At 45.1% G+C, this 21215-nt stretch overlaps 1 protein-coding gene across 5 annotated transcripts in view; it reads right to left on the bottom strand.

Moving 5' to 3' along the window:
• Pde10a (phosphodiesterase 10A) overlaps positions 1-21215 on the bottom strand; it is a 566879-nt gene that overhangs the window by 239778 nt on the left and 305886 nt on the right. Inside the window, exon 1 of one of the 5 annotated variants that reach the window (XM_063233083.1) lies at positions 19927-21146. The exons of 2 other annotated variants lie outside the window; for them this stretch is intronic. In XM_063233083.1, coding sequence (XP_063089153.1) covers positions 19927-20794 — 868 coding nt within the window. In that variant the 5' untranslated portion in view covers positions 20795-21146. Of the gene's footprint in view, positions 1-12286; positions 13114-19926; positions 21147-21215 lie in introns of those variants that run through there. 2 more of the 5 variants (XM_063233082.1, XM_063233085.1) reach the window with 2 other exon arrangements.

Raw genomic sequence — 21215 nt, 5'->3', positions numbered from 1 at the left:
AAATGCTGGTCTCAGCAGCACCACAGGGTGGTGACTGTCCTGGGAGAGGCTGGCCACTCAGCACTGGCACATGCTATCAAGCAAGATCTGAGTGCAGCCAGGAGGAAACCACAGGGCGCTGCTGTTCACAAAGCTAGGAGGTAAAGTTTCAGGCTCTGAGGCTCCTTCTGCTTAGGATTTAACCTGGTTTAGGCTGCTAGAAGAACCGAGTAAGATAACAAATAGAAAACAACTTTTAAAACTGAAAACCTATATATACATGTATTATAAAGAGTTATTCATCTTAACTCTGCAGCTGATGTGCCACCTCTGATGGTCTCATTCAGCAGATTCCATCCCCCGGGACACCAGCCGGCCTGGCAATGGCATCTCCTCACATGGATTCCATTTCCTCTGGCATCCAGAGGAACATGTGATCATAAATGTGTGTGTAATCTGCTTGTTTGTGGGTAGTGTAACTCACCGCTTTGCTTCTGGGAAGGTAGCACACCATAACATTGCTCTTCCAACCTGTTACACCTAGACTCAAGTATAACCACTTGGTCAAGAATTCCCCGTCCAGATCTCTGCTTATGTGGCTCCCTCCATCAGAAACATCCTGCCTCCGATAACCCCAAGTTCATACCACCCAGCTCAGTCCCTTCTTCTTCTTTTGTCACTTCCTCAAGGAGACTTCTTCACACCTCTGAATGCATGTCCAGCATGCAGTATTTTGTTTAGGTCTGCCATGGCCACTAAACCACAGGCTAAGCTGTTTACACTTGTTTACTACTGTGTCAACACACATGAAGAACTCAAAGGACACTCACTGAGTTGAACTGAATTCTACTGGGGAAGAAAGCCACATAAACGTGGACATTAAGTTGTTTTGTTTTGTTTTGTTTTGTTTTGTTTTAACTGGTACCGGGGATTGAACTCACGACTGCCTGCTTGCAAGGCAGGTGCTTATGCCGCTGAGCTAAACCCCCAGCCCCAAACATGGACATTAAAACAAAATATAATCACAGAGATATTGGAGGGGTAGTAGTCTCAAAACACCGAGAAACTCACCCTCCCAAATGATTCTCAGTGGCACTGGCTGACTAGAAGTGGGAAGACAAGTTCTTGAAGCTCTTTTTGGTCTTAATAAAGAGATTCACAAGCCAAATCTTCAGGAACTCCCTTTCTGTAATCACTGGCTGCCTTTGCTATACCAGAGTATGTCTTGAAAATGCTCTTGGGTGGGAAAAATGTCATCCAGTCTAGAAAACTTACTTACATCTAGTTTGTTAATTCAGATCTAAAGGACCTTTTGCATTCATTCTTTTACAGCATACCTTCAAAAAACAATAACCCATCAAACATTCTTAAATTGCCATATAAAACTTTTATCACAGGTTTAAATAGTTGCAAATGATGTATGTTTCTATATGTTTTTACAGAAGTTATGCCTTTGATGTACTTTTATCAAAACTTTGGAGCTAAGGAGTAGTTCACTCTGTTTATGAAGTCCCTCTACCACATAATCTTCCTGGAAAGTCAATCACCAACATTAAATCAAATAGCTGGAAAAAATTTAAAAATCAAACAGCTGAATCAGACCTGATTTCTGTATGAAAGAGTTATTTTATAATTTAATTACAAATTCTTAGTTTTGTCCCTGTGACAACTTCTCACTTTTAAATGGTAATTCTAAAATAGATGGGTAAGTAGATGACTACATAGATAGCTGGCTGGCTGGATGGGTTGGATGAGTGAGTTCATGATGGATGAATAGATAGATGAATAGATGAGTAGACAGGTGGATCGATGAGTGGGTATAGATGAGCGGATGGTAAGTATCAGCCTTGCCATCAGTCTATTGGCCTGGCGAAATAAAGCCCATGAGATCACTGAAGTTCTCCTTGTTTATCTCTCCCCACCCCCTTTCTTAGGATCAGGTTCTTCTCAGACTGTACTGTTGTTGAAGACCCAGAGATGTTTTACACTCTGGGGCAGTGAAGCATAGTATAATTTTGGCTAGAAAAAAAAAGGTACACTTTTCTTCTTCTGGAAGTGGGACAAGGTCAGTTGTGAAAAGGAAAGTAGTTAAGAGTAAAATAAGCCAGGCACAGAAAACAAATACCATATGATTTCAATTACATGTGAAATCTGAAAAACTCAAAATCATATAAGCAGAGTAGAAAGGAGCTAATCACTGGGAGAATGACGGGGAAAATACTGACCAATGGCTGCAGTTTCTGTTACGCAGAAAAAATACATTTTAGAGATCTACCGTACAGCACAGCAGCCATAATTAACAAAAAATATATTTTATATTTCAAAATTGCTAGTTGTCAATATTCTCACTACAAAAACTGAGGCGATGCATATGGTGAGGTGATGCATACATTACTTAGCCTGATCAAATCATCCCACAATGTGTGCCTATATCACACATATGCCATAAATATATACAATTTTTCTGTCAATTAAAAATAAAATTTTAAAAAGAAAGCAGAATTGGCAAACCTGTTACAGGCAGATATCCTCAAGCAAGTTGGTTTTTTTTAAAAGCCTTTATGAAGGTTAGAGACACAAATATTGATTTGCCCATGTACCCTCTTGATGGTGGACACACTAGTGTGATGACAGCCAATAAGGAATTCCTATTTCAAAAGCTCAGCGGGATCTGGTGTCTTCCCTCACCTGCCCTGAATGAATTCTACCTGTGGCTTTAGGCCTGGGCATCACACATGGAGAGCGGTGGCAGGGTTTCCCCTCGGCCTTCTCAACCCTGTGATATACGTATTATATCTTTCACTTATTACTGCACATTCATCACTATACAATAATGCATATAATTATGATAATGCACTATTGTACAGCATACATACTGTACATTTGTTACACAGGTCTGCTGAAAGTTTCCCAATGTATTTAAGTAAGTAATGCTGTGCTACCCAAATCTTCATTAGGATCATAAATAACAAATTAAGGAAAAAAAAGCATGGATTACATAATGCAGAGATTTCTTGAGTGGCCATTCTGAGTACCACATGAGCAACTTTTATTTGTATTAACATGGTTTTCCACAAAATAGGAAATCATGATGTCCTCTCTCCATCAGTTCCAGCATACATAAAATATTTACAGTAAAGTATTTTGCCAAAAGAAATCCACATACATCATATTGGATGTAAAATAATCCAGTGAATGTCAATTTTTTAATTATAGAAAAAGACTTGTTGTAATTAATCCCCCTCAAAGTACTCCCTCACCATCCCACTTATCCCATAATTCTTGCCACTTTCTAAAGCAGTTCTCTCCTAAGTGTCATTAGTTGTGCTGTCGTGGCTGCCTCTTTGTTCCAGATCAGTTCACAACATCTACCTTTATGGTCATTCTGACTCTGGGAAATCAGAAGTCACATGATGCCAGATCCGGTGAATAAGGAAGATGCCGATATACGCTACATTTGTGTAACCCTGTTCTTCAGTTGGATGACAATGGACAGCAAAATCACCTTTTTACTTTAACCATACTTTGTATGACACTTAGAAACAGGATTCCAGAACTGATTCAGAAAGTGGCAAGAATGCTGAGATAAATGTGTTAGAAGTGAAGGGGATTATTTGGAGGTAAATTAATAGCAATGTAACTTTTACTGTAATAAATTTTTAGTTTCAATATTCATCATTTGGATCAATCACATTTCTTATGGCTCTTAGTGATGGCTCTTATTCCATGGTTTTTGATTTCTGTCTTTGTAGAGCAACTTAGGACTACAAGATATTAAGAAACATGAAAATCAGTGATATGAATTCTAGGTAAAAACCTAAAAGTTGATTTGAGAGCACAGGACTGTATCCCACATAAGTCAGCGCCAGAGCAAAGGGCCAGGAAAACACGCTGGCTGAGTTCACATCCCAGACCATGAATGCCACCCACTGATGCCACCTCTTTCCACTGGAATGCAGATTCAAGGGGAGAAACTGAAGGGAGAAATCTATGTTCATCAAAAATAATGTGTTCTTCTAATACTGGGAAAGGTCCACTGTTTTTGTAACATAATTCGGTTGAGAAACAATGAAAACAACAACACAACAACAAAATAAAAAACCTCCTGTGTCTGTGGCCGGTCTGTGCTTTAGTGCTACCATGGCAGTCCTGAGCACTGACACGGAGACCAGGGGCCTCTCCAAGTCTGAAAGACATGCTATGTTGCCTTCCACAGAAAAAGGCTGGCCCACTCGGAGACAGTGATTTCACACAGGCACCTTCATGGAACATACTATTTTTAGTAGTTAAAGTGGTTTCTGTCATTAGTGGTGTGTGGTCACTATTTTAATGATTTACTTTATACAATATTCTGACCCCAGATAAGTGCAATAATAAAGGTAATGTGTTACTAAACTAAACCCCCTGTGTGCCAAACTCACAGGAAGGTAGCACCCCCTGTACAGCTTTCATACGTTATCTGGGAGAGATTCTAAAAAAAGCTGGAGTCTACAAGCTCCAAAATAGTGAAAACTCTTGATAATATGAATGTTCTCTGCACAAAATGTTCAAGTTTAGGGTTCATCAGAAAACTTAATTGAGGGTTAATCAGAAAAACCTTCTTTTTCCAAATGCTTTTACTAAAAGCTCTTTTAAAATATGTACATCCATATTTCTGCCTTACTAAGTAGTACATGAGAATATAAATTAATCTGTCTTTGATAGTGAAATGCTCTGCCTTTAGATAATTATAATTTTACCTAAAAACACATTAGATATAAAACAGGCACAATTGTTTAGATTTACATAGGCCTCAAGAAAAGCATACAGACCAATGAATACTCTTTAAAGTCATATGCAAACAAAAGTCCTATGCATCACATTATAAAATGGGATGAAAGGAATAAGTATACTCCACTCTGAGAGCTCTGTTAGCAGCAGATGCTTGGGTGCAAGGTGCCACACGCTTTCAGCCCACTGCTGGTGTCTGTCACAGTGGCAGGGGCCTGACACAACTGAGTCAGACTTACCGGAAGAGGTCAACATGCTGCCTCAAGTACACACTGCTGTCAGTCTAGCACCCCTGGCCAGGCCATGAGTAAGCAGCACCTGGGAGTGCAGAGCTAGGACTCTGCTGCTCCTGCCCCTGGGACCAGCTCCTGATGGAACCAGGCTCCTACCCCATTGAGGCCATCTCGGTAACTCACTTCCTTCTGGCCTTCCCTCAGGCCTGGGACCCTTGCTTCACTCCCCCACTTCTGACTGCTGGAATCAAATGACCTCACTCTCTCTTGGGCCCTGATTTCAAGAAATTCAAACTAGGAAACTGCAGTTCATAGAAATCTTTGTTCAATGAAAACTGAGTAATTCAGAGAATCACCGGAGTTAGAAGTTTGACCTGACAGAAATACAGTCACACCTAAATCTGGCAAAACCTACGGTGACAGATGACCGGGATCTCTTTAAAAGCACACTTAGTTCAGCCCATTGTTAACATCATCATCAAAACAGCTGCTACACACTGCTGTGGACAGCATCCCACATCCTTCCCCAGGAGAGCAGCACCCTTAGGTAAGGCAGGAAACAAGGATAAAGAGGCAGGATCACCCTGCTAGCTCAGCAGCAGGTCACATCCCAAAATAGGACCTTGCTCCAGTCTTCTCAGAAAAATGGGCCAGCCCTGCACGGAGCAGGGGACAGTTCCATACAGCCTCAGGGACAGGGCAAAGGCTTCACCACAGCCTGTCTCCACCCCAGGAACAAAGGACTTTCATTTATAGACCCATTCATGAAGTCACAGTTTAAAAAACAAAACAACAGTTTAAGGATTGCTGAAAACTGCTCTGCATTTTCTTTTCTTTTTATATTAAAAGGCTAAGCTGAGCCTCACATATTTAATATTTAAATATTTTGAGCATTAAATTGTTGAATATTACTAAATTAGTAAATATTACAAAAAAACATTTTTGTGGGTTTTTTTTTTGTTTGTTTGTTTGTTTTGTTTTGTTTTTGTCTTTTTCCTTTTTATCGGTACCAGGGATCAAACTCACAACTGCCTGTTTGCAAGGCAGGCGCTTATGCCGCTGAGCTAAATCTCCAGCCCCACAAAAAAACATTTTTAAGTACTATGATTTAAAGCAAGTCTGCAGTTTTCTTCTTGGGAAGAAAAAGCATTGAAAGCAAACTAACATGTATTAGTGAACACTCATTTTACAGATTGGAAACTAGAGCTCTAAGAAATTAAGTAGAGATAAAGAGTTCTAAGAAATTAAGGTGAGATTGAAAGAATTTAAAATACTGTAACAGATAAAAAGTGTAATTATTCCATTCGTAGAGTTTTAAATCAATATAACTTACTGATAATTCTGTTTCAGATCATATAAACTAGACATAGAATGTTTTTAGAGGTACTGAAAATAGAGCTTCGAGCCAGTTATGATGATGCATGTACCTAATCTCAGCATCCAGGATGCTGAGGCAGGAGAATCTTCACAAGTTCAAAACCAACGTGAGTACAAAGTGAGCTCAAGACCAGCCTGAACTGCTGGTGAGACCCTATCACAAAAAGACAAATAAATAAATATAAAAAAATAAAATTTAGCTTTGTCAAAATTTACCCTGAAGGAGGTAAACTGCTTGTAGGCACATCCTTATTTATCCACAAGAAGGAGTGAATTCATTTACAAGAGAAAATTTTAATATACCTGTAAAGGACAATGATTGCTCTTGTAATCGATTAAGAATGTGTGCCACAAGTCAAAAAAATTCAAAGTTAAATAAATAACCAGTTACAAAGGGAAACTTAAACCAAATGCAAGTGATGGTGTCCACGGGATAATGGTCTAAGGCAGTGGTGCTGAACCTGTGGCGAGTGTGCCACAGCCAGCTGTTGGCTATTATTTAAAGCTCTTGAAGGTTTGTCATCACTGGTGTAGAAGGACAGGAGTAGGGGAGGTAATAATGTCCTTGTTAGGCACACCCTCTGGATGCTCCGGGCTTTCATAGCTGCAGGTCACCTGTTTCCACTAAAAGTGCAGATGGAGCCCTCCCTGCCACCGCTGCCGCCACCACCACCACCACGGGCACATTGCCCTTGAGTCAGGGACCAGCCAATGTTCAGAGAGGAGGAAGGCAGAGATCACACTCTTTGGAGATGTGGGGGCCCAAAACTAAGGAAAATGACTATGGAAACCTTTTCAAGATAGTTTCCCTTAAATGGAAGAAGTGTAATGACACTTTTTTTTTTCTCTCTCTCTTCTAAGAATTCATTTTCAACATATTTTCCTTTAATTTCTTGCCAAGAAAGGGGAACTACTGGAGGACTCCAGCCTTTCCTGCTATCAGTGTGTCCAGAAGCCGTACTTCCTGTAACTACAAAGAAACACCTTTCCCGGCCAAGTGGATGCTCCAGCAACCTTGTCTTCCTCTGCCCACCGCACTGCCGTTTCACAGGAGGCTCCTGTGTGGCTCAGAATCCACGGAAGTGACAGGGCTGGCTTGTCTTTCCACTTCCTCTGCTCAAGACACTGTCATGAACACTGCTGCTGCTCACAGCACGGGGCTTGGGACAAAGCCAGAACTCCGGTGCATGTTGGCCTGGTTCCACACCCCGCTTTGATGAGTCCTTAGGTAGCACTATCCCCTCAACAATCACGCAATGAACACACCCAGGCAGCTTCTCAACACACACTGTTCAGTTTTTTTCCTGAAAAGTTGCCAATCACAAAGCACAAAGTAAATGCTGGCAAAGACCAAGGGTGCATCAATAGGACGGAAATGAATGAAAGTCAACCTTGTCTCTTTCTATAGGCACACCCCTCTCTGAAGCTGACTACAGTATCATTAATACAAGCACTTATGGTGAAGTGAATTTGCCCTCTAACTTGGTGATGTACTTACTCTTTGAGTAATGGGTGACATTTCCCACCAGACCATACCCCAGTTGCAAGAAGTCACAACAACTCTAAGTCTCTAGAATTTGGCCAAGGTACATTTTAAAATGCATCAACATAAAACAAAAAAGAAACTTCAAAATTCAGTTTAAAAAGCTGACAGGTTTCCCAATGATGGCCCATTAGACAAAAAAGAACAGAACAGTTACAAAACACAAATGTTGTCAAAACTCTCAGACAGTTAGGTCTTATAAGACATGAATTAAACTAGGCCACTAATGCTATTCATAAAGAATAATCACTAATATAAAGACACCACCCCAGTGGCCTGCTGAGCCGCTAAAGGATTCACAGTGCTCCACTAGGTAAAAGGACATGAGGCCAACCTCTCCCCACCATCTGCCTATACTGCACTCCAAGAAAGAAAAGAGCAAATAGAAGGATTCAAGACTTCAGAAACACAGTCAACTGAAAGCAGAGAAAGAAAGAAAGTGCACAAGCTGATCAGTTTCTGCCTCCGTAAGAGGTAGTCCTCAAGAAGCATTGTTGCACACAGCCCTAAAAAAAACCAAAACAAGGGCTGGCTAATCCTTCACAGGTTGTAGCAGGCTGACTATAAGATTAGGAAGCATTCTCACGAAATCCAGTAACTAGGAAGGAAGCAGCAGCTAAAATAAAACCAATGGGTGGACTAGAAGGAAATAATATGAAGTGATAAGACAAAGAAGAATGTCAACATTGCAAGCAGGACACAGGGAAATAAGCAAGGCTAATACCAAGCCAAGGGGGAAGCATCAGGAGAAAGGAAAGGTTATTCATCAAAACTGCGTTAGACACAACCAAAACAGAATCAGAACTGAGATCAAGTATGAGCGTCTGAATAGTACCCAGGTACGGGGGGAAGGCATTCATTCTGCCTTGGACAGAGAGGGGTCAGGGATCCTTTTGGATTCCAGCACCTTCCCACAAGAAAAGGTCCCCCAGCCCAGCTCTGCAAGGCCTGCAAAGGGCCAGTGAGTGTGTAAGTCCTCACTGTCCCTGCCCTAAATCAGTAATCAAGCCACTGACACACTGGGATTATTTAAAATAAACAGGACACACATTTAGTGTATTTAAGAGGCAATACAGCCCAAGGCTGTACTTTCACTCACTTGAGAAGTACTAGAATGTAAAGCTCACATCCTCACAATGAAGACATTCGGTTTCCTGCCAAAATGTAGTGATTTCTACCAGATGAAGATGGCTAGGCAGCTCTCCAACAGTTTAAACAATAATTCATATCTTAGATATGAAGAATTGACTCTACTAGAGTCAGAAATTACATTAAAATAAAGAGATTTTTTTCCATTTCCAAATCTGTGCATAATGTAGGAAAGAAGTTTGGTAAAAGAATGCGAGGGGTATTGATGCATGTGATAATTTTAATATTCATGGCTTGACATTTGGGGATCTTGTGTAGAAGACATAAGTGGGAAGCTAGAGGAAGGCACAAAACCAACTGAACAAACTTTTGGAGCTGACAAATGAAATGAGGGTCTCAGTAAGAAGACAATAAAAAATATAACAAGAAGATTATATCAACAACAAAATAGACAACTCACAGCTAATTAAATGGTAGTCCAACAAATTTTCACTTATTTTTAAATTTAGTTTCTGAAAAGGCAGTAACTCATATTGTTTAAAAATAAAAAAGCATAAAATAGTATACTTGGTGGGACTGGAGGTTTAGCTCAGCAGCATAAGCGCCTGCCTTGGAAGCAGGCAGTCGTGAGTTCGATCCCCGGTACCGGTAAAAAGGAAAAAGACAAAAAAATTAGTATACTTGGAAAAAAACCTCCAAGTTTTTCTCCTGCTCCTCTTTTAGACTCCTCACACTGCCCGATGTCAGTCATATCTTCTTGTGCTTCTCACTTTCTTTGAACAATTACAAACAGACACAAGGAAGTATTTGTATGGTCCTTTCTAACAGGAAATGTGTTTGCAAATACATACACGTGTGAGTGCAAGTGTTTACACAAGTTTTACTCCCTGCTTCTTTCACTATCAAGGACTTTTTAATGCCTTCATTTTTTTACTCCTGTGTGATTTAACCAAGCCCCACTGACAGACCTTTATATGGTTTCCAATGTTCTGTTTCAAAAAATACCACACTATACACGATTTCTTGTTAAGTCATTTTTCCCTTATGTGATTATAATTGGACAATAAATTCCCAGGGTAGAATTACTGGTTTAATGGACACATGGATTTTTAATATTAATCAATACTGCCAAATTGTCTCCTTCAAAGACTTGTATCAACTGATACTCTCACCAGGAATGCGGAGAGTACCTGCTTCCTCTAAAATTGGTAATTGTGATATAAAGCTTATTAATTAATGCAAAACTGAGAAGTCAAATGGTATCCAGTGTCATTTTAAATCGTACTTACTAAGAATAAAACAGATCATCTTTTCGTTTTCTTAAAGACCTACTTACTTCTCTTTTCCATGAGCTGTCTATTCATAACCTATTCTTAACTATTAGGAGGATGTTTTTGAGAAATATTTCTAGGGACTATTCATGTAGTGAGGTTAGCTCTATTCTGTTATTGAAGTCCCAAATGTCATCTCTAGTACCCAACTTCAAGCACTTCTAACATTTTGGTGCTGCTGATTCTTAGAACACCGCAGGAGACAGAAGCACAAAAGCAGGGGGTTGTTTGCAGACAACTAAGTGCAACTGAAAACACACATGATTACCAAACCCAAGGGAAACAGTGGTCCAGTCCTTTTAGAAGTACTTTTAGACTTTATTTTAGAAGTTGCTGAAACCATGCTGCAAAATCCCATAGAATATATTATACACAATAGCCCCCTTGGATTTTACATCGCCGCCCTCCACCCTCCTGGCCTGCAAATTACCTTTTCTTCTCTCTTTTACTTTTTCATAAAAAGAGACTGTTCATTGTGCAAAGTTGTTCCTTACACAGTACTTGCCAATTTTTAAAAGTCCAAGTACACTTGTATTTTTATAAATAATTCATCATATCCAAACATGCGACATTGTTTTAGCACTTTATATGCAATACTTAGCTATGCAGAAAATATTTTTGTCAAAATTTAAAGCTTTCTATCACAGCCTCAGAAAGCTTTCTCCTCTTTCTTTCCTTTCTTTTCTGAGAAAGAAAAGAAAGCTGAGGTTTTACAAATGTCTACCAGACATCTCTCCTTTCCCTGGACCTGGCCTGCAGCTCCCATTGATCTCACAATGTGTTAATTATTATGTGCACCATGATGCAGAAGCCTGGGCACAGGTGCCAAAGAGTATATTCGGATTACATGGAAGAAAAATGATGAATCAAGTTAAGCTTCAAATTATACCAGAAAAATTCTACAACCACTTTATTTCATTACCTTTTTCCTTTTAGGAAAGTTAAGATTTCTAAAGACCATTTTGCTCATCCTCTCCCACTCAAACATCTTCACTTACTTATTTCACTCATTAGACATCAGATGCTTGGCAATATCTGGGCAGTGAGCTGAAGAAAATGAATGAAACATGCCCCACAAGGAACATGTTGGCCTCTGCAACGTGAACACAAAAGCGAACAATCTCAAGCACCAGGTCATATGAAGTGCAGATGAAAAGAAAATCACAAATCCTGGGCAGGAATCTAGAATGGGCAGCTGACCAGAAGAAGGGTCCCATTGGAGGAGACAGAGTGACCCAGGACAGACGCTCACCAATTACACTCAGTATGACACACGGAGAGAGTTAGGGGCAGAAAGCTAACACACAAGCTCCACAGTAACATGCAAAGGAGCTCAACAGCAGCTGGGTTATGGAACACCACTAATGCACGCTCTGTCCCCCTTGAAGCCCCTCTTCCAACAGTTACTCATTAAAATGTCTTCATTGCCTTATGTCTTGTCTGGACACATCCGATGGCCACTCTGAAAGTAAGGAAACAAGTGTGTCCTGACATATTTATCGCCATGGCTGAGGTAGTAAATAATAGTCCACAAGAAATATTCAGTTAACACTTGATCATCACATTATCTACCCAAATTGTGCTCCTGGCACCTACTGCTCCCCCTCAATAAAAAATGCAGATGGCCTCCATAAGGAAGGTCATCTGTCCTGGATCCACCAGGCTCTTGCCTCCCAGCCACTTTCTGCAAAAAGCCCCCCCACCACACCATCATCCTACTACACATTTCTTGAACCCTGGCCATTCATTCCTTCCAACTCTTGTTCTTAGGAAATAATCATTCTCAAGCCTGGCCTCCATGGGGAAGAAACGCATTATCCACCAGCGGCTATGACGTTCTCTCCCATGTTACCACCCAGGATAGGTTCACCTACCATTACTCCCCTGGCTCCCCTTCCACCTGCATAGCTGCCACTGAATCTCTGGACCATGCGCCTAACAATATACCGGCTGCTAAAACTTACTTGATCTCTGGGACATCTGGCCCCTGCCCTCTTGAGGTTCTTCCTTTGAGATCCATGGCAAATTCTGTTCCATGTCACCTCCTCTTGCTTAGACAGCTCCAGTTCAGGGCATCCCACAGTTCTGCTTCCTTCCTCTATTATGTCTGTTTTCGCTTTCTTCTCACTTCTACTGTTCATTTCCAATTTCCATTCTCCGCTGTAGCTTCAGCTATTATCTTGGTGCTAAAGAGTCACAAATCTCTATTTGTAATCCCATTCACACTACAGCATTCTGCAAGGCTGTCTTTTCATTCCTCAAGCTTTAGCGGAGCACTTACATTGCAGGTAGGTATTGTTCAACTACCAGCTCCACCTGTGTGTTGATCAGGATGTTCAAAGTTCACTTGAACCATTTATGTAGCCTCCCTGTGAGTATCCGATCCTATGACTTTAGACGCATAGTACAGTCTTTATTCTCCAGTCAGCTCGGTCCTCTGATTTCTAGATTTTATGTGTTCAACTGACTTCTTAACGTACCAGCACTGTGCAGCAGGCAGGCAACCCAGACTTTTCACTGCCAGCCCCAGTGTCTGATCCTAGTGACGCCTATGCTTTCCTCTAGTAGGCCTCCCACCCTGCAAACAACTCCACCAAGGTAGCAGTCTTTCCTGCAAACACTCAGGCATATACACCAAGGCCTCCACCCCTTTGTTCCACATGTGCGGTCCACCTGCTGCTTCTGAACACCTCCCGTGCCCGCACCACATCTCAGTGCTATCCTTATCATCCCGATCTGAGTCACCTGCATCTCCTAGTGGGCTCCACAGAACCCCTGATTTCTAGGGCAGGATGAATTTTGGAGAATAATATAGCACACACAGTCTCACCCTTCCAAGAGCTGCTTCTCATATGTGGAGTAAAATACAGTTTTCCCTCTGATTTCCACAGCCCTGCTCTGGTCCATCTGCTGCTGCGGCTCCATGACAGGCCAGCGTTCTGCTTGGCTCTGTGCTCCAGCAACAAGGCCTTCATTCTGTTTCTCCAACCCAGGGTAACCACTGACTGAACCATGCTCCTCCCTGGTCTCTGCACACTGGCTGTTGCGTGCCACTCAGACCCCGGTTTAACTGTTCCTGTTCATAGACATCTTCACAGACCAAACTGAGCCAGCTCCCAGTTTTCATTCACTGCCCTGTTCTTTTGATTTTTATTTTTTGGCTTGTTTGCTTTATTGTACCACACAAGCTGAGACCCTTCCCCCCACCTCAGACAGTGAAGAACACACACTAGGTGCTCAGTTCTAATACTTTGTCCTCTGGGCATGGAACAAATCCCACCCCACCTCCAACCACAAATGTCCAATGTTCCAACACAGAGACTAAAGAGTTCAGCATCACCCATTTTGTATAGTCAATCACACAGTCATGTTACTATCATCAGCCCCTATTGCTTCCAACTTCTCCCTGACTTATCAAGTGTATGGTCCATGTCTGAGCTGGGCTTTTGTTGATGACTTTGCTAGAAATCAGCCACACAAAATCCCAACTGTACTAGGAAGGTGGCCTTCCTGCCTTCTCTGCATAGTCCTCAGAGGACTATTTTTTGTAAAGCGTCCTTAGCTAAGCCCAATGAATCCTCTCCCATCTAACCACCAACCCTCTTTAACTGGGTCTCATGCCACACTCCAAACTTTAGCCCCTGAAGCAGCTTTACTAGGCCTGCAAGGTTTTCTCCGGGTATCCAGACGACCCTCCCCTCTCCAGCCTCCAGCTCTGGCCATCCTCCCTGCTGAAGCTGCTACACACAGGCTGTCTGTCCTCACTGCCTCCCGAGCCACCTCAACAGCTCTCTGTTGGTGAGCACGAGTAAACCCCTGTCTGTCTCCTGAAGCTGTGTGCCTCTTGGGAGAACTGGCTTTGTCTCCTGGGCCCCTGACACATAGAACAAGCTTTCCACATATGCTCAGAATTTTCTAGGCGACCTGAAGACAGGCACCACACTTCAGTTTGTTAGAGACACTTTTCATCTTTAACTTTCCAGCACAAATATGTAAGTGCCTTCTACACATATGTCAGGCACTGTTATAGTCTCAGGGATACGATCAAAACAGCTTATGTCTTGGACTTTCACTGCTTTGTCTTCTACAGAAAGAAGATGAGAAATAAACTGATAGGCCAGTAAATGAACAGGCCAGGTAAAGAGGAATGCCAGGCACCTGCTGTTCTCTGCAAGATCTCCGTGCTCTTCTGTTGCTGAGAGCTCTCCTTTAGACAGACTTGGAGAAAAGATCAACTGCAAGAGCTTCATTTACATTTTAAAAGGAAATTAAAATGCTTTGAACTACAACTAAGTTTTCCTTTTAAGGGAAAAATTCTTTTTACATGAAAATTATTTTCTTCTCCCCTCAGACTGCACGAGTTGTTTTTCAAACAACCAAGAATCCACAATGCATTAACTAATGAAAAATTCACCACACCATGTTTAGCCTGCTTTATAGGAAACAGAATATCTGCCTCCATGACAAACTATCCACGACAATGCACTGCTTCCCCGGAAGAACAGGAAAGGGGTTAATGCAAAAATTACTTAAGGCCATTATCAGGCGGAGACAGCAGAAGACTCAATCTTTTAATGATTCTACTGCTTTTCATTTAAACTCCTACGAACTATAACTACAGGGTTTTTTTTCAGAATAAAAGTGGAATTTCACAAAATTGCATATTAATAATCTAAATAATCCACCCCAGTTTAAATAATTCTTTCCTTTGGACTGATTAATCAGTCAAAGACAGCTCAGCCCCCGAGGGATAGCTGATGACACTGCCCACACCCAGCCTGGCAGGAATTCACAGTCTTGCTTTGTTGGGCCTCTGTTAGGTCATCCATGCCTACAAGTTAGATCCACTGGGGAAAGTTACCATCTCCCACAAACACTTTACACTGTGGGCCCTTACCTACCAACTTCCAGCTAGCAGTCCACCAACCCAGATCTAGTTCTGGTACTGGGGTGGGGTCTTGTTCACCTCCGTGTCCTCTGCTTCATGAAACCCATAAAAATACAGGAAATGTGATCTAGTGTAGTTTCTAAGTGTTAAACAGATTTGCTCTGAAGAGGGGTAATATTTATCTTAGCCTTTATCAGTGTTGGCCACAACGTTCTCACATCTCAAGAAATGGACTCAGCCGCTGGTGATGGGTGTGAAATATTTAAAACCCATGATGCCTGCAAACATGCACTTTCTGTCTGGAATATTTGAGAAATACACAACAAATTATGTTCTGAAGGCATCTGTACTCCACACTTTTAAGTCTTTCCTGTTTTATTTCCCTTACTGTGTGTATCTTCCTTGACCAACTTATTTTCTTTTTCCTAGAGGTTTGTGTGTCAGTGCAGTTTACTGGTAAAACATAAACAGTCCAAAGAGAGATACGGGAGAACCTGTAGCTTCTAACCCTCTTTAGGATTGTTTTCTGAACTCACCCTTCCAAGTCTTTTCCACAGGTGCGCGTCACCCACTCCTCCTGGCTGCATCCCTCCAGGCAGGTCACAATGGAGTAAACTGGACTACCTAGCACAGACAGCCTGCATTATCTGTTCCACAAAGCTAAGTGCAATCCGTACTGGCCTAGGGCAATACAGTTTCTTGGCTCTGCATTAGACACACACCTCATTCTGCAAAGTGGATTCACTGGGGTGTTCTGGGTCAATAGATCTCTCCTATTTTGATCAGCAACACTCCTACGAAAGAAGTGTGAAGCTGGGTGCCCAATAGAGTCCAGAGGTCAGCAGACAGGAGGAAATGAAGTCAAGAATTGCCTGACAAGGACAGCATGAGTACGTCAGGCACTGCGAACACTGACAACTTGTGACACTGGGCATTAACACTATACCCACATTAGAGCAGTTCCTTCTCTGCTACCAGTTGGCAAACTCAGCATAGGTTCTCCTATTTGGCTTGAGACTCTGGAACCTGGCTAGAACAGGGCTTGGCACATGACAGTGACTTTTGATAAGTGTTTAATACATGACTGAGTGACAGTGGACCAGTGTGAACCAAAATGCAAAGTTAAAATAAATAGGCATGGAACTAGAGTACTGGGCCTTCAACATATGATTTCGGTTTTGATAACAAAAAATATAATAGGCATTTGTACAAACTAAAATTGGACATGGCACCCTTTATGTGATGACTTGTCAGACAAAGAAACCCAACTAAAAGAAAAAGATAGAATACACATCAATACTTAGACACATCTTGTACCCATATGGAAAGTTTTATTTTCTTATAGAATCTAGTTTTCAAAAAGGTTGTTTTTTAATAAAACAAAATATCAAAAAGTCAGTAAAACTTCAGGTACTGTAGCAACTGAGATGGAGGTGGCTTTGTATGTATCAACACACAGAAAGATTCCAAAGTGGATCCAGAGGTCAGAGCAGAGAACAGTATTCTCTGTAGATCAATCTCTTTCCATCCTTGAGTGAGGAGGCTCTAGGGGTAGATTATGTTTAAAAGTACCTTAGTACTAAGGGGAAAAAATTAAAAAAAATTAGCAGGATATATTAACTTTTTTGATTTCCTATTAACGTGATTTGAAGTCCTGTAATACTCCCACTATCTTGTTTTGACTGATTAGACTCTGTTCTGTTCTGTATGATAGTATCAAGTTTGAGGATACAGGCAACTACTTTGAAGGCAATAAGATTCACTATGATGCCCATTCTGGTTTGACTATTATCCTTTTTTTTAGTCCTGTAATGTTTACAATGTTTAGGTTTTATTGGTCTTGTTCTCTACTGTTTGTTCAACTTTATAATACCTAATGAGATAGACAACTCTTCTCAAGGAAGCAAGAGGCATTATGGTAACCATTGTTGATAACCTTGTACTGTTTTTACATCATGTGCTATGTCTACCCTTGGTTTTGACTGACAGCTTTGTTTTGTCATGTTTGATTGTATTCTCTTCCAAAAAAAAAAAGTAATAAGAACTATGGGAGTAATAAAACCCAAAATGTGTAAATTTTGTTGTAATAAAGAGAGGGGGGGGAGTGCTCTAAAGGATACAACTGCAAGTATGTTTAGGTGTGTTAAATAGATGACTATGTTAATGTTTTTGATTGGATCATTGAACACAACTGTTTGCGGTCACACTGTTTGAATGTCCACTTTGTGTGCTTTGATCCTGTGACTTGGACCACTGTCTCTGGGATCACAGTGTGTGATCTGTTAACTGGCGATTTCTTACTGTTTTGATTTTGTTTTTGTTTTTGTTTTGTAGTTCTGTATTGCTTGTACCCTTACACTGTTCCGTTTTGTTGTTTTTTCTTTTCTCTTTTAAATAAAATTTTTTTTTAAAAGTACCTTAGTACTTACTATCTTAGTAGAGTCCCAAATGAAGCTTCTGGAGTCTTTGGCTCCTATCCAAACCCCAGGACGTTCTCGGAGTCAGGAGTTGGGGGAACTTTTGCCACAGATGGTCTGACTTCCTGAACCTTCAGCTTCTCCCAAGTGAAACTGTTCGAAGTGAATCCCTTCAAAGACCTGCTTCTCCAGGTGCCCTGTCTTCCAGAAGGGAAAGCCAGCTAATGCGTGGCATCTCTCCTGAGCTACTCCTTTCTGTCTACAACATCCATCACAATGCCAGCCCCACCTGAACAGGCAGGCAGCAGTTAGAACAGCATACAGAAGCTGTCTCCTCTATCTAGGATATGTTCTTTCAAAGTGCTTGTACTCCTGCACCTTTAAGCCATCACCTTCTCCCCCCCAGAAGTGCCTCACTCCAGGAACAGCTCTTATCACCATCCTCCACCCCACCCCACCCCAGGCCTGCATTGTGAGTTGCCAAGAAAGACAGGAGACACTTATTTTGTGAAGAAGGGACTTAGGAAGAGTACCCCAAGCAACTCCAGTGCTTGTCTAAACCTTAGGTAGGGCTCTAGTTCGGGTCCTTATGATTCAGTAAACAGGGTCTCTGCTGGCCACATCTAATGGCAGTAATCAAGGCCACAGCTCAACCCCACTGCCACCAGATCCATTTGACTTTTCAATGCACTATCCATGGGCCATGAATTCCAGAGATACCCACAACAGGGTGAAAAAGTACTCGGTAACAGCCAGAGGGCCAAGAGTTCAGCTGCAACACAAGGATACATGCCCTAATGGCCAATCAAGTCAAAGGGCAGGTACCAAGCAAAGATCCACAGGCAGCTGGAACCCACACCAGGGGTGTAAAAGAGGATACTGGGTCACTTGGCCACCATGGCCCTTGCCTGGGAAGTGAGATTGTAAAAGAACAAGAGCTTCGGTAGGAACACACATGCATACCCCAAGGCTTCACCCCAAAGGTGAACGGACACAGTGGGCACTGGAAGCAGCCACAAGACCTCTGGCCTCAAGGCAGGGCCTGACCTCTTGTGTACAGGAGCAGCACATCAGCCAGGGCCAAGAGAGAAATGCAGATGGAAGAGGAAAGCCTAAACAGCAACGTAAAGGAGATTTCGATGGGAGAAAAGCGCTCTGGAAACGCGGTTCCCGAGCGAGCAGCAAACAAAGGGTTGGGTGCGCACGCGGTGGACGGCGGCGCGGAAGCTGCGCTCAGGGCCACCGGCAGGCGTGCCGGCCAGAGCTGACGCCCGAGCAGTCCGGTGCCCCACAGGCGCAGCCTCCCTGACCGTGACGCGATCCACCGGGCCCCGCCTCTCGCCCCCTGCCGCCCCGGTCCTCCCGCGCTCTGCTCTCTCCCCTTGCCCGCCATCCACAGCAGCGGCGACTCCCTCCTCTGTGCATCCGGCGCCTCTTTCCACTGCATCTCCCTCTTACCTCCTCGTTCTAGCGAAGCTCTTCCTCACTTTCTGCTGGATCAGGCTCTGATCCCCCTTCCCTTGGCACGCCTTCTGCCTCCCCTCACCCGGGCGCTTTCAACCCGGCGCCAACCGGCGGCGAGGCAGGGTGGCAAAGGTCCTCCGGCGAGTCGGAACCTGCCGCGTCTTATTTTTCCACGCCAACACTCCATTGTCCTGCCTCTTTCTTCGCCGACCAGAACATGCTAATCCCCAGGGTCTGCATTAGGTGGACGCTGGGCGGGGGCACGTCCTCTCCGCCGTAGTGCATACATTTCCACCCCGCGACTCCAAGCTCTACAACCCGGTCACTGCGAGGAAGGGGCGCCGACAAATCTGCCTCCACATTTGGAAGCGCCTGGTCTGGGGTCGGCCTAACCTCGCCCCAGCCTTAGGGTAACCATGGAAGGAAACGTTTACTCCAGCCAAGTGGTCAAAGGCTGGGGAGAATCATGCGTCTGTCATAAGTGGTGACAAAGTTGCAAGTATAAATACGTGCCTGACCCTTGTGGTCAGGAACGGCCAAAGGGGTCAAGACCAACAGAAGGTCCGGTTTACACGCCCTGCGCCCACCGCCCCAATCACCCTTCCTCCGCGCGCGCAGAACCTGGGAAAGCACGGCGTTCCTGCGCTAACCGACGCTCCCGCGCCACCGAGGTGCCACCAGCTTCCTGCCCTTCCAGGGAAGCTGGCCGGGCGCTGACCGCCCCTGACCCACACGCTGTGACCGCCGCCCACCTCTGTGGGTCCCTTCCCTCCCGGTGATCCCAGATCCCGGGCTGCCCCCCACACGCGCGGCAGCGCGGGGCCAGGCCACTTACTAGGGCTCAGGAAACACTCGATCAGCCTTCGGAAGCAGCTGGTACTATTAGAAGATCCATCTTCCATGTCGGAGCCGAGAAGCAGCGGCGAGGCAGCGGCGAGGGCGCAGCAGGCGCCTCGGGGCCGCCGCGGAGTTCGGCCGCCGCCCGCGGGGCCGGGGCCAGGGCAGTCCCCGCCGGCGTTCGGAAAGCCAGAAGAGCCCGCGCTGCGCGCGGCTGGGCAGAGGGGGAGCCGGGGCGGCGGCGGCGGCCGGGTCCCGGCGCGCGCGGGGAGAAGCAAGCCCTGGAGCGCGAGCGAGAGGAAGAGCCGCCGCCTCCCGCCGCCGCCGCGGGGACTGCTGCCGGGGGGGACGCTTAAGGAAGCTGCCGCTTGTCCTCCTCCGCCGCCGCCGCCAGCATCGCCGCCGCCTCCTCCTCGAGCCGCCGCTGTGCCCTCCCTTCCTGGGAGACGCGCGGGGAGGTGGAAGGCTGGCGCGGAGTAGAGAAAGGGGGGAGGGGGCCGAGGGGGCGGCGGCCAGAAGTAAAAGGAAGATGGGGAGGAGGGGGGGAAAGGGGAGGAGAAGGCGAGCGCGCGGGGAACGCGGGCCGACACCCAGCCGCCGGGGCCGAGCGCGGGGAGGGCGCCCAGGCCCCCCGCGGGGCCGGCGCGGCCTGCCGGGGCGGGGGGCGGGCGCGAGGGCGCGGCGTGCTGGTTCCGGCAGCTGCCAGGCCGCTCGGGGGTCAGGCCCGGGCTCTCCGCGCTTGCCCCGCTGGCCGCGCCGCTCCCGGGTTCCCGGCAGAGCAGTCCCGGGCCAAACCCCAGCGCGCCCCCAGCAGCTGGCCGCGGGGCTCGGGGGCGGGGAGCGCGAGGCTCCGCGGGACTGGCCATGGCCCTCTTCTCCGGCTGCCCCCGGGGCAGGCCGCCAGCGGGAAGGACTGGGCGGGCCCCGCCCCCACAGGACCTGCCCTCGCCGGCCGCGCGGCCCCGGGCGCTAGTCCGCTCCTGCTCTCCGCTCTGCTCCGGCCCTCCCGGCCCAGCCTTCACATCGCGCTCCGCTCTAAGTGCAGGACGACACAGGCTTCAGGGCGAGACCCGGCACCGGCGCCTGGCTACCAGCTGGAGCGCGCGATCTGCGTCCTCCCTGGCCGGGCAAGGGGCTGCGGAGCCTGCCTGCAGGCGTGGCGTGGTGTGTGCGGCTCCGGCGCCCGAGCCTAGGCGGCTGCTCCGGAGCAGCGGAGAAAAGCGCCGCAGTGCCACTGCCGGTAGAGGAGGCGGCGGCGGCAGAAGACGCCCACTGGCGGAGCCGGCG

Source organism: Cavia porcellus, unplaced genomic scaffold (assembly GCF_034190915.1).
Source record: "Cavia porcellus strain 051 isolate PalLab524CR breed Dunkin Hartley unplaced genomic scaffold, mCavPor4.1 scaffold_22, whole genome shotgun sequence".
NCBI classification, from domain to species: domain Eukaryota; kingdom Metazoa; phylum Chordata; class Mammalia; order Rodentia; family Caviidae; genus Cavia; species Cavia porcellus.
Note: the sequence above shows the minus strand (reverse complement) of the source record. Positions and strands in the feature narration are given on the sequence as shown.